Source organism: Chanos chanos, chromosome 8, assembly GCF_902362185.1.
Source record: "Chanos chanos chromosome 8, fChaCha1.1, whole genome shotgun sequence".
Classification (NCBI taxonomy): Eukaryota; Metazoa; Chordata; class Actinopteri; order Gonorynchiformes; family Chanidae; genus Chanos; species Chanos chanos.
In genome coordinates, this window is record NC_044502.1 from 31,474,811 (window position 1) to 31,490,896 (window position 16,086).

Consider the following 16,086-nt stretch of genomic DNA (forward strand, 5'->3'; position numbering starts at 1 on the left):
TGTTGTTCATCTTGTTTTGCTTCATGTTTTAAATATAGCACATAAATGCCAGAGCACTTCAGGGAGTCTTGCTTTAAGATTATTTAATTGTTTTTAAAATTTAATTTAAATTCATTACAGCAGCTTTATTTTTTTATTTCATGTATCTAAATGTAACAAATTCACTCACCAGTAGCCTGCGCAACAGCGCTGACACTGCACTAAATGTGTGGATGACATAGAAAAAGAATCAAAGGCACGTACCTCAGATTTTCTTCCGGATAAGAGAGGACCTAATTTTGCTGCTGACAGAATGAAAAACAAGTTTTAATCCTGCTTTTGGAACAGTCTACAGTGCATTTGTCACAATCTACAAAATCTATTTGAAATAAGTAACACTTCTTATATGGAAAGCAAACACTGCCTGTGCACATACAATCAAATACGACTTCAATTTGTGTACTCTAAGCTGATCATTTGTGATTCATGGATTGTTAATGGGGTTTCTGGTACTTTTAAAATCTAGCTGTAGGGAAGATAAGCCTTTAGCAATGGAAGCTATCAACTGTAATCACATATTAAAACGGTTCATGTAAAAACATTCTTATTTTGAATAAATATGTTGTCAGTACACTCCTGCTTTAGTGTGGTAATGCCCTGTCTTGGCACTTGTGTTGAATTTACTCACCGGTCATCCCTCCCTATGATGTCATCGAAAGCCCGGGAGAGGCGCTTCAATTTCCGGAGACCGCTGGAGACGCTGTCCAGGTCCCGTTCAAACTGCCTTTAACAGACAAGAGCAAATTCAAAGCTCCAGTCACCGCAGTTCAGCACATCATTCAGTGACTGAGCACAGCGTGTCCCACTCGAGGCATTGTAAACTTTTAAAAATTACCACATAAAACTGAAATCATGTCGCTACGAAAATCACTCCAGATAACTGTAATATAGTGGATGTAAGAAATGAAACCAATGATATCTTGGCAAATTAAATGAGCGTGTTGATGAAGCACTTTTAGTGTGCTAATCATTCACTGTCAAACCATGGTACTTACTTAGGAGCTTTCACATAACCTTACCTCCTCTGGTTCATGGTCTCTGGTGAGGCGAAGGGGCTTTGCAGCGCTGCCATACGAACCAGCTGCCTCCGTGTACGTCCTGTTCTCACTGCCCTCACAGCAGAATCACTGCTCTCCAGGGCATGGGCTGCTTGAGGTGTTCTTTTGGTGGCTGACCTTGTGACACGTTTTGGGGTGACACCAGAGACAAAGGGGCCTGAACCAGAAGCAAGGCGTCTTGGGGTGCAGCTGATCCCTGCTGGTGAGAAGTCATTCTCATCCCCCTCAACACCTGCTCCTGGTGTCCTCACCAAACAATCTTCACGTGACCGTAGGCTTTTCTGGATTTTCTGATTGCATTTGAGGGAAAATTGGAGGTTGACTATGTAAATCATTCAAGGCCTGACAGAATATATGGCAGTGCAAGAGAAAAACAAACTTTTCAAAAAATACACTGGTTAAAAATCTAAATAAATGAACCTGATATGCGCCTCCGATTGAATTCTTCGCAGTGCGCGCCAGTTTGTGAACAGTTTTAGTCTTCTGGGTCGGCATCGAGGCCAAATCTTCGGGGACGTTCACGTTGGACTGCACCGACTTCAGAGGCAGTCTTTTCCGAAGGGACATCCGCAAAGAATTCAGGGATGTAGAGGAACGCAGCTTCCGGAAGTGGTCCGGTTCCTCGGGGGGACTATCAGGGCCCGAATCGCCAAGGACATCGTATGTCCGCCAGGCTCTCGTTACTGCAGCGTCCACTCCATTAATGACTGTAGAAGCCATGTTACACCTTCAAAGAGTAGCAAAGGGGACCAAGTATATTGGATTAATAAAGATAATAGCTTGATATAAACTTTCTGCATTATGGACAATCTGAGCTTTGGCATGGACTTTGTAACCAGGCTTATTATGACTGCACTGTCTTAGACACAAAATCAGCACGAGTAAATTGATGCAACTAGTTACGTGAATCGTTAGAACAGAACCTTGATCACGAAATCATTACGATAACACAGACGCGATTCCAGTTTGATTTTATTCTAACTTTGAGGCTGGTTTGATAGATATTCTGAAGTTTATAAAAGACTAATTCACGTTGATTCGCACAGTAGCCAACTGTAACTAAATAACTTTGAATACTTTGGTTGTGTAGCTAGGCTATAACAACTACAGCCCCTCTTTAGCGTTTAATCATTCACTTCATAAGTCCCGATACAATAGCACATGTCAAAGACGAACGATTAGTAATAGTGAGGTAGTCAATGAATCTTGTATCAATGTACAAAGGCTGTATACCAACATTTAAAAACGAACCCCAGATAATAATCGCTCGTTAGCATGGCCGGGATGCATTTAGCCTGATGCGATTCATCTCTTTATAGCCACCACGCCATCGTCAATATAAAACAAATATAACCATAGTCCATATAAAATCAAAGAAAGTTCTGTAGTATTTTAAAGAAAGAATAACGTCACTAACAATAAAAGGACAATCACTATTGAAACTCACTTTTTGTCCTGCTTTAAAACGTGGGGGTCGTTCGTTCTGATGTTTACTCCGAGATCCCGAACTTTTCTGCTTCTCTGCTTTTGAATTTGGCGGACTTAACAGACCACTCCCTAAAAAGGCCACCGGCGAACAATGGGATATGTCGACTACAACAGTCATCATCCAACCAGCCCAGAACGGTCTCACAACATTTATAACACTGCAAACAAGTTATTGTTTGTTTGTTGTCTCAACGATAATGTAATGTCACTGAACATACACTATAACACAACACGATATTTTAGGGATGTCTGTTACATGATCAAAGATGCGAGACGCAAAAAGCAACATTATGCGAAGTTGCTGTTTGCTCGCTCTCACGTATTTATTAAAGTAGGGGAAGTTCCGAGTGCAGTCGCCAGATGGGTCTTTGAAATATCGTTTAGGCTTGGGACTGCAAAATCTGAAGAACATCAGGTTATTGCACAGTCCATCAAAAAAAAAGCATCAGGCATCTTTACCATCTGTCCATAGTTGTCGAGTCGATCGTCCAGATCGAGATAGGATGTACTTGCATTTTAAAAAAAGATTTGGTGCCCAAGGATTTGGGGTGTGTCATTTCTCAGATCACATGCACAAGGAGTTCTTAATATTACTCAAAAGTCCATGCAGTAATGTCCAAAGTGCCAGAGGATGATCTGGAAAAAATTGTGTACATGATTAAAACCAGTCTTAAGCTGTCCTAGATGGCCTCTAAAATAGTGCTGGATGACTGGACCTGACGTATTAGGAGCCTAGGATGAAAGGTGGACAAATGTGAAGCAGTGAGTGACTTATACAAAAATCAAATCAAATTAAATTGAATTTTGCCCATTATTGATCAGTAAATCAAGGAAAGATTAAGGCAAAATAACTGTGTAAGACTTGTGTGACAACATTTATCAGACGAGTCAGTCCTGTTTTTCTTCACTGATTTTCAGTCCTGTCTTTAAACTGATTTGAGTTTTACTTATAAAGTTGCCGCCTGATGTTTTAGCATTTGTCTTCTGTTGAGAAGCATCCTGACTTTAGAATATTGGTTTGAGTGTGCTGAATTGATTAAAAAAAAAAACTGGTAATGCAAGCAATTGTAGCATATCACGCATGGCTACCCTCACTGGCTTGCCAGTGACTAATTTCATTGGCGATGTTATATGCTCCTTAATACACTACTTAACTGATGACTTGATTCGACCAATTACAAAGTAGCGTTTTCTATTGTTGTATGCTTGACCAATCATAGACTAGTTCGATTAAGTCATCAGTAAACCGATAAGTATTTTATTTTTACCCCGAGCCCGTCAGTTGGGGAACAGTTTAGAAACCATCACAAGTCTATATTTTGATATGGGTCATTGATGTTGGCAGATTCAGGAATACAACTTTCGTAGATTCCTCTGAACAAAATACGGAAGTTTGAATAGGACCCAATGAGCGGAATTAATTTTCTGGCCACAGCCGCCATTTGTCGGTGGTGCGACGATAATTCAATGGGTGCCACTGTCTGGCTATACAAGCGACGGGATGACGTCACGCAAATCCATTCTCACTCATATTCTATGCTGGGACTCTCTTCTAGGTCTCGAGGGGGCCGCCCCGACGGCAGAAAGCGGCCACTCCGCCCACTTCCTCGCTTGCTGTACATTGAGTGAGAGGAGCGCCGCTTTTGTGTACCCATATTCGGCCACCACTCACTTGTACCGTTTCTTCACCGGCTGCCTATACCAGGCATGGCAGACGGCTGCATCCCGACATGGCAGTGCGACATTACACCCTTGACTTCAACCTTTCAGCGCCAGGTAAATTCCAGTGCAACATCTACTGGACCAAGGTTAGAGGGGGCACAACTGAAATTGCATTACAGAACAGGGGGCCTCCGCGCTATTGCAGTATGCTGTTGATTCTCTAATAACTGCCTGGCTGTTAAGTTGTTGCCACTGGACAGGTCTTAATGGGGAGAGGTTCTTTATATTCAACACCACCATTGATCACGAATCCTCACGTTTGGACTTATTGTTATTTGACCTGCTAAGCACAACATTTCCCATTTTAGCCAAAGCTAGTGTGTCCCGTTCTCTGAGTGGCGACTGTGTATTATAGATTTGAATGGGCTCAAGCCTCTTGGGTAGCAGGTCAGCTAGCTAACAAATAGATGTCATTTGCTAAACTTCTTCAACCTTTCGGAAAAGGCTAGTATTTCGTCCTATAATCCAAATGTACTTAATAGCCGTTTCCAGTTACTGGCTCTGGGTAATGACAGTTAACTAGCTCGCGAATTTGCATCACTTTCCCGCGGTCTATGGCGAAGAAGGAGTTGTCAGGCTAATGTTAGTGACCGCTATTAATTTTTTAAACGGTGGAGTGGTAACTATAGTAATATTAGACAATAGGGTGGTACACGAAGTATTGATACGAGGCTAACTACATCAGTTGCAGCAGCGTGTTCGAGACACATCACAAGTCTTCAAATTTGGCACGTAGACCGTGTCTATCTTTTACCATGTGCTTGACCTGGAATTAGCTACTGCTCCGAATTCAATGGCACTCTCAAGCGCTGAGAGCTACCACTGCTAATAATATCGCAAGCCGATAAGACTTCAGCTAGCTAGTAGTAACCTGCAGTAGTCATTAAGCGTGTAAATACCTTTTTTCTTTCTGGCACACGTTTCACGTGAGAGCTGCTGTGAAAGGTGTCATATAACGACCCTCTCAGTTATAAAACCTTGCTGTCAAATTGCATACAGCTTCACAAGTACAAACTAGCAAAGGCACACACTTTACCGTCGATGCATTGGAGACACCGTCTTGGACAAGAAAACATCGTGAATGAGTTTAAAGTATTCTCATATTCGAGATACATCGCTTCATATGATCATTTTGTGAGAATCTTTCTGTGGAAACAGCATAGTAGGAGTCAAGCATCTTCAAGAACCAGTTCTCCAGTGGTGTATCTTTGACAAACCAGGCACTGAATTGTTTAAACAAGTAATTGGAGATGAATGAGAACTGTTAAGGTCCTCCTGCAGCACATAGCCCCCACTTGCCCACATCACTGCAATGTAAGGAAAGATCACATTCACAACTCTTATGTTCTCTACTTGTTCTCCATTCCTACCTTCCCACAGCTGACCTTCCTGCAACTGTACGGGGGCTACAGTCCATATTTCAGGAGCAGGAAATGACAGAGACTGTCCATGACACAGAGGGACATGGATACCTAGCCACCTTTATTGGCAAAAACGGCAGGTAAGACACCATCACCCAAGGATGTTCAACGGCCGGAGTGGAGCTTGGTTGGCCAAAGCAGCTGTTTGCATTTGCCATTGAACAGTCTCTGAAAGCTTAAATCGTTAAAATCAGACTAAAAGATGTCGCAATGATGTGGCAGTTGGATTTGTCTTCTAAGTGTTATGTACACACTAAACTGGCGCAATCCATTCAGTTCCTTACATTTTCTTAAAATACTTTTTAAACCAATCAGAATGCACTATGCCCCCTATGCCATGCCCCTAGAAAAGAGAAGTTTTTTATTCCTAAAAGTGAAATGTCAAGCCTTTGCTTCAGGTTTAGTCTACAAGGAGATAAATTATTGTTATTGATTTGGTTGTTGAAGTTATCATGCTAACATCTGAGATTTAATTAAAATGCAATAGCAGTAGAATTAATACTGACATGTAGTGTTAATTTGCCCTTGAGCAAGGCACATTGTGCTTAACATACGAAGGATGTACTAGATCAGCCCTGCTGGATTATTACCTGCTACAGCATTCTTGCCTGTGAATTGAATTGAACTGACTCATATTTGGTTTGGATTCAATGGCATATTGTCTGCGGAAAACCCAGAGTCTCACGGCCCCAACGTTTTGACAAATAGCAAAAAAAGATTGATTTGTTTGAGTGGAAAAATATGCTTTTTTCCAAATACTTTAAATCGTGTGTCTAATGTTCTCAGGCACTGCGTGTGTGCTTGTACTGTGTTTAGTCTATGTGAACTGTGATAGTGTGACTGTTGTACATGGTATGTGTACGTTTCAGGGTGGAGAGAATCCAAACCACAAGTGATACAAGATAGGACTTGAGCAGAGATTGCATTCTCTGTGAGGTTAAAGGACAGCTTTGACAGTTTCATTTGTAAACGGTTAACCAATATTGTACCAATGCGGTAGTTGACCATCTTGAGGAAAACACAGATTTCCCAGACCATAATTATAAATCTTGAGAAAAGTGAAGGGTAGGGCACTCTTTGGCAGCACACAATGTCGTACAGTTTTCTTGTTCATCAGACCTGATTACATGCCACAGTTACATAGTCTTTTCACACCCCTCCCTTGACAGCTAAGCACAATTTGTTTACTTGAACCAACGTGGGTTAGACAATAATAATGACCACCACCATGCCTACAGTCTGTCAAAACTGCAGGTGTGCTCCTGTGTTCAGACAATTTAGAATGACCATTGATTGGCTAGTTAAGTGCATCCTCTGGCCAACAATGAAGCAGCGTTTAGATGAATGACGTTCCTGCTTTGGTGGCTTTGTGTGTCTGATCTAAGGGCTTTGGAGCTCACTTCCTGTTTTGTGTGTAGTTAGTGGTAAACAGATGGCCACCCTTTGTGTTGGCCTAAGCTGGGATGAATCTAGCCTGGGCAGCACCACACACACATGCACACTTTGGGGTAAGTTCTCAGTTTTAGTCACCACCACGTTCAACGCAGCATAACCTACAGTCTACCTTCCAAAGCCAGATGGGCTTCCTGCTCTCACCCAGGGATGATTGGATGGATTTTCACTAAAGAAAACACTGCAATGTATCTCCTTTCCCGTTCACATACATGGCCGTTTCCTGAGAGCTTGAGCTCAGAAACATGAGGGGTCTCTGGAAACCAGTCATTCCTGTGCTGATGCAGGTCAAATGCCAGCACACAAACAGGCATATCAGAAATGTACTGGTGCATCTCCTCTCCACTGGAATGCTAATACTAACAGAACTTGTTCAAAAACCCGTAGAGCGGGTTTCTTCCCCACAGACACAACCGACAAAATGTTACGCAAAATGTGCAATATCGTAACTTTTTTTTTCTCTAATCAACATCTTCAAGGGAAAAAAAGCAGTGACTTAAATGGTTAATCCTTGCTACAGAGATTGAATTAAAATGGTCAAACGTCATAAATTGCAGTCTCGGAGTGATGGTACATTGAGATACATTTTTGGAGCAAGGTCGAAGTAGTGTTGTGAGATATTTTGTCATTGTTTCTATTGGAACAGGCTCTCACTTTTTGTTTGTTTGTACTTGTTTCCCATTCTCACCAGGTTTGCTGTTCTGAGAGTGCACTCCCGTGGTCTAGTTACCTTTGATCTGCAGTGTTGCGATGATGACGATATGGCACAGATAGACAATGTAAGTTATTGGGCTGTTAAACTGCTGAACATCCTGGACAGTCAAAATGACCTTTCTCACCTCAGCCAAGCCCTCTGGAAGAATTTTGCCACAGCTGTTGTGTCCTACATGTGCACACCATACAACAGGCGAATCTTCGCCTTTTTTGAGTCCTCTAAAGTGTTTTTTTTAAGGGTCAAATTAAGAAAATGGGATTAATGTGATTTAAGCTGAAAATGAAACAGTATGTTATTTATGTGGTATCATGTGACTTCATGCTGACGTCTGTAAATAAGTCCCTGTATCTCTTCACAGCTGCTGAACACACTGGAGAAAAAGCTGAAGGCTCTCCTGCATGGGAATATCCGCAGGAGCAAGAGGCAAGAATCTGTAGTTCTCGTGTGTTCGTTCTGTTTATTTGTTTCGAGGTTAAAAGTGACTGAAGAGCTCTGTCTTTGTTGGCTCTTACAGGCTGCCTGCATTGGTACGGGGTGGGAAAGTGGACAAGTACTGGCCCACAGCTGATGGCAGATTAGTCGAGTATGACATTGATGAGGTTGTATATGAGGAGGACTCTGCTTACCAAAACATCAAAATCCTGCACTCACGTCAGTTTGGCAACATCCTCATCCTCAATGGAGATGTCAGTAAGTTATGCAAGATCACATCCACGTTGTAACATGACCTCTTCCCTTCGATGATGGTACAGTGTGAGTCTTATGTCTGTGGAGCACATTAAATGCAACATGGTAGCAATGCGTTTATTAGCATTGGTTACTGTGTGTTATTAGCTTAATATCAATGCTGAGTGAGCTGTATGCTTGCACATATGCCCATTTTTTAAAGAAACTTTTTTTTTGGTTTACTGGATTTTCAAACATCAGAACTACTGTCCTACCAAGGAGGTAGCTTTTCCCCCCTCCAATCTGATGAAACTTTGAAGATGATACTTTGATACTTAAGTATTATTACTGAGTGTCTGGACTTCAGATCACTTCTATTACATTTCCTACAAATGATGTATTAGAAGGTGTAGGAACACCCTGTCTGTCTGTCTGTCCATCTATAGATTGGAAATCACTAGCAAAATAAGTAGTTAACTGGTGCTTTATGCAAACGGTTCTGCTGAGGACCTGCACACTGGCCATGAACAGGAACCAGCAGTTGACAGTGCAAAAGGGCAGACACTGACATGGTTTAAAATAATGATTTGAATTAATAATCACTCACTCAAATGCACTCAGATTTTCATTTTTTAATGTAGCTACTCGAGTGGTAGGCCTATTCCATTTTCCCTTTTAAATCAGCTGGACTTGGACATAATGTTATATCTTACATAATATTTTTTACTTATATACTCAATATCTGTCTGCATGGTTGTTTAGTGAAATCCATAGTATGAGCATCACATAGTATTACTTTAGATTCTTAAGTACATTTGAAAGTTCATACTTGAAAACTTATACCCACTTGTACCCAGTACAAGTTATTTTGTGACGAGAGCTTTGACTATTATATAAGTAATTTCACTAGTTGTCAAAGTACACATTCTGAATATCTTTACCCCAATAATAATCATCCAGTGAGAACAAAAGGCCAAGACCTTTGCAAAGTATCAAACAATGATTTTACATATGAGATAGAAATGATGTCACTTTAGTTCTTGAAACCATATGTATATGTGGAAAATCGTGTGCTGTTAGCTAGCCGAATCTTAACAGCCCACTTCAAACTGTGGCATCACTGAGAAGATTTCACATGTACAAAACATTTGTTGCTAGCGCAGTCTGCCTCTACTTAGTTAGCTATGAAAAAGTGATGTTATTTTTTTATGTACTTCTGGTGAAGCATTCATTAAAATACTGGAGTTTTCTTGTCAACTTTTTTTTCACCGTAACTGCTATAGTTTTAATGTCTGAAGTATTGGCACCTCTGAAATAATTTGATGTTATTGCTTTTGTACAGCTCAAAAGCCAAACTAGCCTATTCACATCCTAAGATATTGTCAATATTTGTTGTTCTAGATAGAGTGAGTTACAAATATGGATTTTTTTATGCTTTACTCACATAGGGCGTGAAACTCTCATATGTGGGCTAATTAAAATTACATTTGCAATGCACCCTTCACTGCTCATATTGTTAGTTTTACATGAGAAAATAATTATTACCACATACAGATGACATGAGTCAGGCTTTTGCTTAGCTGAATGATGATGGTTCTCCTTTTCTTATGTATAATGTTTCTCGTTCTTGTATGCAATGGGCAGATTTGGCGGAGAGCGACCTGGCCTATACCCAGGCAATCATGGGCAGTGGCAAAGAGAGATATGCTGGAAAGGAGGTGCTTATCTTGGGTGGAGGGGATGGAGGGATCCTCTGCGAGGTGGTGAAGCTTAAACCAAAGATGGTCACCATGGTCGAGATATCCTTCATGCTTTCACTCCCAAACTGTACTCAAACCCTGCACCAGAGGGGTTTCAACCAGTGTCTCTCAAACCCTGGACACGTATGACACTCTCTGTACTCTTAAAAAAGCAATGTGCTCTGGACAGTGTCATTAGTGAGTTACATCATAACGACTACATTTCCCAGGGATCTCACCTTTTTTTTTTTTTATATTTTATTTTAAATTTGATTTTTTTTTGTTCTAGTTGTGCCAGCTTAGGACAAAATTTGATAACTACTTGTACATAACAGTTCTAGCAATAATTATAGAAAGTGCTTTTAAAACAATTCCCTTTACGGCTTTAAAAGGTAAAGCCGACTTAGTGAGTTCTGGTGCGTGTTGTTTTGTACTGACCTGACCAAGCACATTCCTATCATTACAGCTGCTGAGTTTTTCTCAAAATTATGGGGTATTTTTTGTACCTAAGGTCACGAGAAGTAAACATTTAAAGTCAACCTCTTTGCTGTGTCCTGTCATGCTGTGGCATGTTGGTCTGAGGGCTAATTTCTTGGTATTTCTGAGCTAAAGATCAGATGAACACCAAATCAGCGTCAGTCTTCAGTCTCCAACTCGTCCAAATTCTGCACTCTCTGTGATCGATATGCTTGTAGAGTGGATGTTATTTGCATCCTCCCTTAGGCAAGCTGTATACCAGTTTCATTGTTACATAATCCAAATGAGTAGACCACACGCTATTCTGTGTTTGCTTTAATAGTGCTAGTGTTGCTTAGTGGAATTCAAAATATTTGTGAAACAAGGAGAAAGGAATTTGTGCATGAATAGCAAACATTTTCTGAGTGCAGAGGAGAAAAAGAGCAGTTTACACTTGGGTACCGACCCCAGTTGCTGTATTTGGTGATATTAGTAGATTTGTAGCGTGAGAACTTTTTTTTTTTTCCCCCTCAGTGATTTTTAAAGTGCAGACTGTGTAGGTCTGAAACCGAAATATTTGGCATGCATCACTAAGGGAAAATGCTTCTATGGAAAATCGCTGCTATGACAGCTTTACGGTTTGAGTGTTAGGCAGGTTGCAGTCTCTGAAGAGGTGTCTGATTAAAAACACTCTTCCAGAACTGAAGGTGGTGGTGAGAGTCATTGGATGAAGTTGAACAGATCGGTTTCACATGCTTACCATCTACTGCTCAGGAGCAAACAGTTTTTTTTTTAACTTGAAGTATTAAAAACCAAATAGCGAAATCGCTTGGCTCACTTGTTTTGACCATTGTAATGTTTCGTCAAACAGAAAAGGGATTCCTTTTCTGTCTGCTTTAGATAGCCTTCCATGGCCTGGTGACTCACTGTAGGAGTAATTCCATTCATGTGACTAGTTTAATGTATCTAATGAACTGACTGCATTGTTGGATGAATTCCTTGACCGAGCTTGCACATTGACCAGCTGGTGATAGAAGGATGCCGGAAGCACATGAGAAAGACGTGTGGGAACGTCTTGGACAACCTGAAGGGAGACTGTTATGAGGTAAGGGGAGAAGAGGTATGGAGAGCTGGAGGGAAGAGGGATGGGTTGGATAAGGAATAAAACTTCCTTTTGATACACATTAATGTGTTGATTGGTTTGGTGATTTGTTTTTTTGTTTTGTTTTTTTTTTTTTTGGTCTTTTTGCATGATTTGCTTTAACTGTTGAGTAAAACACTGAAGGGGCAGCCGTGGTCTAAAGGTTAGAGAATCGGGCTTGTGACTGGATTCCCAGGCCCGACATCCACGGCTGTGTGCCCTTGAGCAAGGCACTTAACCCCAATGCTCCCCGGGCGCAAGGAATGCTGCTCCTGCGTCTGGTGTGTGTGTTCACTACTGGTGTGTTGGATGGGTTAAATGCAGAGGACAAATTCACTGCTCACTGTTCACAGTGTGTGTGTGTGCAATCATGGAAACTTAACTTAACATGCAGTCAGTTAGAGACAACCTGCCAGCCCAAGGAGAATGTTCTGCTTATGCAGCCAGCAGTTCATCAACCTTGTGCATTTGATAGGCCGCTGTAATGTTTTGTGAATTTCGAATTTCGAATCTGTTCCTTTCTCTCTTTCCCTTCTCCTTTTACTGTTTCTCTTGTAGATTTTAGTAGAAGACTGTGTTCCCATCCTTAAAAAGTTTGCTGAGGAAGGAAGGACATTTGATTACGTTATCAACGACCTTACAGCGGTCCCTATCTCCACAGCACCTGAAGAGGGTGAGTGCAGGCTTCCAGAATGTTCTTATCTTCATCTGACTTTCAGCTGCTCTTTGACTGCTCAAAGAATGTAAAAGCAGAGTGCCAGTGTGTCTGCTAATCAGCAGCAGAGAAAATATGGTTTCATTAAAGCTGCACGCTGGAGCGGCAGGACAGGCTACCTGACCAGTAACACATTCTATATCGCTTATACCTGTTCAGAATGAAAAAAAAATAGTTCTAGACATTTTTGTGTATGCATATCATTTTACTGAATACTGCCTAGAGTGATGTGTACAGCTCATCCTTTTGTTTATTTTTCATCACTTATTCTAGAAGCCAGCATCTCTTATCAGGACTGCATGTCTTCAGCTTTATTACTTGCTCTAACTATAAAGTGTTTACAATGTAAGGTAACTGCAGGATGCACTAATGACTGCGCTAATGACTGTCCCTGTTCAACTGCCATGGTTTATACCCTCTTAGACTCAACGTGGGAATTCCTCAGGCTGATCCTAGATCTGTCTATAAAAGTTCTGCGTCCTACTGGAAAGTACTTCACGCAGGTGAGACCCCGGGGGTCTACTAAGAATTAGTCAACAAGATTTGTTCATGAATTAAAAAAAAAAATTGTCAGTTCATTCTGGTTTTTTGCTTAGGTTCACTAAGCAGTTTGTGGAGGTTTCACATTACAAAATTGTCTCTGACGATATAACTGTAGGCTTTAGACCTCTTTCTACAGGATAACTGTGGTCTAAATGAGTATGAACTTCTCTCTGGGCAGGGTAACTGTTGTCTAATTGAGTGTGAACTTCTCTCTGGGCAGGGCAACTGTGTGAATCTGACTGAGGCACTGAGTCAGTATGAGGAGCAGTTGGGCAAGCTCTCATGCAAGGTGGATTTCTCCAAAGAGGTGGTGTGTGTGCCCTCTTACATGGAGCTGTATCCTTTCCACACAGAGCCATCTAACATGGTGAACTGGTGAATTATTGCTCGCAAACATACAAACGAATCCGCCAAAGAGCGCAATATCTTGAGTTATTATCAGTTTCATAGTAAAGTAATGCAAAGTTTCTGGCAACATTTCCACCTGATTTTAATAACGTAGTGAGGAAACACTTTGACTCTACTCACTGCCTCTGCCCTTGATGTGTTTTACTCCAGGGTCTGGGATGTGCAGGAGCTGTAACATTCCTTTGATGAAACAGACGTGAAATTTAATAAGGCTGTGCTGAGTTTGAATAGCCATGAGTTGACAAAGTGTCTAGGCTTAACAAAGTACGTGATATATATAATGTTAACAGATGCAGATTTCCTAGCTCTGCCATAGCAGGCACAGTTTAGGCATGTATAGAGTGGTTAGTCTGCTTCACTAACTACTTTTAAGTTTTTTCTTGTGGCTGCAAAACATAAACCTTTGTTTTTTGGTTTCATTGTTTTTGTGTTTACCAGACAGTAAAGTATTTACACATTGGTCATTTTGCAGTTTGCATTTTTAACTCCTTTTTTAACTTAATAGTAAGTCAGTGGCTTTCATCCATTCACAGTTAGGTCAGGGACGTGACTGATTTCATGGATAGATTGATGGATTGATCAGCTGATTGAAAACTACATATATGTGTAGAGCTACTCTCTTAGGAGCTGAAATGTTTTTGCTCTTCTTGAATTATACTTTCCTTAATGTATTTCCTCAGGTGGGTGTTTTACACCATCTGGAAGAAGTAGTTCTTCATGTAGATCTCTCTCTCTCTCTTTACCCTCCGAGCCCAGCCTGTAGGAATGTGAAGATTTTTTCAACACCCTCCCGTGCACAGAGGAGGGGGGGCATGCACAGATCTTTTTTTCTGCCGCACTGTTTAGACTGTCCCTCCATATCCAAATAACATCCCATCTTTTTTTGTTGTTGTTGTTGTTTTTAGATATCAACAGTTACTCTGTGTTTGAAATCACATTCAGATTTGAGATTTTTGTTTGTGTCTTATTTTGTTAGTTCGTGTTGGTTTGGTAGGTTTTTCTCTTTTTTGTTTTTTTTTTTGCGTTTACCCTCCAGGGAGCGCTGTTGTGCAGTGTGGAATGGATGCTGCTTAATACACTGAAGTCTGGAGGGTGAGACAGTTTTGTTTTTTGTTTTTTTTCCCCCCCAGACTCCTAACTTGACTCCTGCCTCTGAGGGTGAGGTTGGTCCTCTCTTTACTCTTCCCAGCAGCAGCAACAGCAACTAACTTTCTGATTTCTGATTTTATGAGGAATACTGTGTTTTTACTGTAGTTTCACTTGCATCTGCCTGTGTGTGTGTTTTTTGGGATTTTTTTCCTTTTTTGTGTTTTAGCGTGATTTGCTTCATGGTGCTTTAAGGATGTTAAAGGCACAGCTGCATTCTGGGATTACAGAGACCCCTCCCCAGGGAAGACACCTCCCTCCTATCAAATTGCCTACATATAATTTAAAAGGGAAAAGGGTTCTGTTGGACAGGTTTTTTTGGTTGAAATGTGAAGAATGTTTTTTTTTTTGTTTTTTTTATGACTAGAGCTTTTTAAATTGGTTTCCAGGCATGCTATTGTTTTTACATTTTTACATGTTGATTTTTTTTTTAACTCTGCTGCATGTGCTTGAAAAAAAGTTTTCACTGAATGTAGCTGACATATATGCACATTCAAGCCTTTTGATCTATGTTTTGGTGTTTCTTTGGAATTATTTATTTGATTTTACTTCACTATATGCTGTTATTCCAGCCCTGAAAAATAACTATTGTTCATTAGCATGATGACCTGCTATTAAAGCAACTTGGAGAGTAAGACATTTTGATTCTATTTTTTTATTCACCTTTAAATAATCTCATGTGATCTCAAGAGTGATGAAATTATTGTTTAAAATCAGTTTTGTCTCATCAACAAAACATACATGCAGTGTGATGTACAAAAAAAAAAACATATTACAGATTTGAAGTAGAAAAAACTGATTTGAAGACATCAGAAGCTTACACCTGTATCGAGGGACAGAATGGTCCAGGATGCTTTGGGAAGAAAGGGGAGGACTCAGAAATGCGGGCCACTGTGACAAAATCAATGACAGTTTGGAATATTGAGGAAATTTGAATGTATGAACATTCTATCAATGTATATCAGTCAAGTCTATGAGAAATTTATGTTGTAAAATGTGCTGTCGGGTCTGAGTTTTATGGGTTTTGGCTGAAAACCGCAGGAGATGGTGGATGTCAATTAACGTAGCAAGAGGGAAAAAATGGTTTGAAACAAGCTCTGTGAACAAACTTGAAGTTGGCTTGAAAAGACAGACCTGTAGCAGCACCTCTTTTGTGCCCTCAATGCTCATACTTACATCCCAGTGATTGTCACATTTTTTTGTAGTATTGATTTGATAGAACAGCTGATTCAGGAGAAGTTTTTCGTGCATTTTGAAAGTAAGATACAAGGGGTGATTGACAAGTTCATGGCCCAAGGCAGAAGCCGATTTTAGAATTTTAGAAAAATTCAATTTTAGAAAAGCTAGCACATTTATTTTTAAAATCCCCTCCTACAT

General features: G+C 40.6%; 1 protein-coding gene across 1 annotated transcript; it reads left to right on the top strand.

The window, feature by feature from the left end:
• The first annotated feature begins 4,293 nt into the window (after positions 1–4,293).
• Positions 4,294–14,324, top strand: sms (spermine synthase). The gene is made up of 11 exons (XM_030782710.1): positions 4,294–4,361; positions 5,688–5,808; positions 7,872–7,959; positions 8,254–8,318; positions 8,410–8,585; positions 10,206–10,360; positions 11,772–11,861; positions 12,456–12,570; positions 13,036–13,115; positions 13,376–13,491; positions 14,244–14,324. Exons 1-11 carry the CDS (start codon positions 4,316–4,318, stop codon positions 14,272–14,274), a joined length of 1,083 nt encoding a protein of 360 aa, XP_030638570.1. The 5' UTR covers positions 4,294–4,315; the 3' UTR covers positions 14,275–14,324.
• Positions 14,325–16,086: the final 1,762 nt, after the last annotated feature.

Excerpts from the sequence above, each read along its gene's own strand:
- sms (XM_030782710.1), top strand. The coding sequence starts at position 4,316 with ATGGCAGTGCGACATTACACCCTTGACTTCAACCTTTCAGCGCCAG. Across the intron at positions 8,319-8,409 it reads AATATCCGCAGGAGCAAGAG|GCTGCCTGCATTGGTACGGG; the intron begins GCAAGAATCTGT and ends TGGCTCTTACAG. Across the intron at positions 8,586-10,205 it reads CATCCTCAATGGAGATGTCA|ATTTGGCGGAGAGCGACCTG; the intron begins GTAAGTTATGCA and ends TGCAATGGGCAG.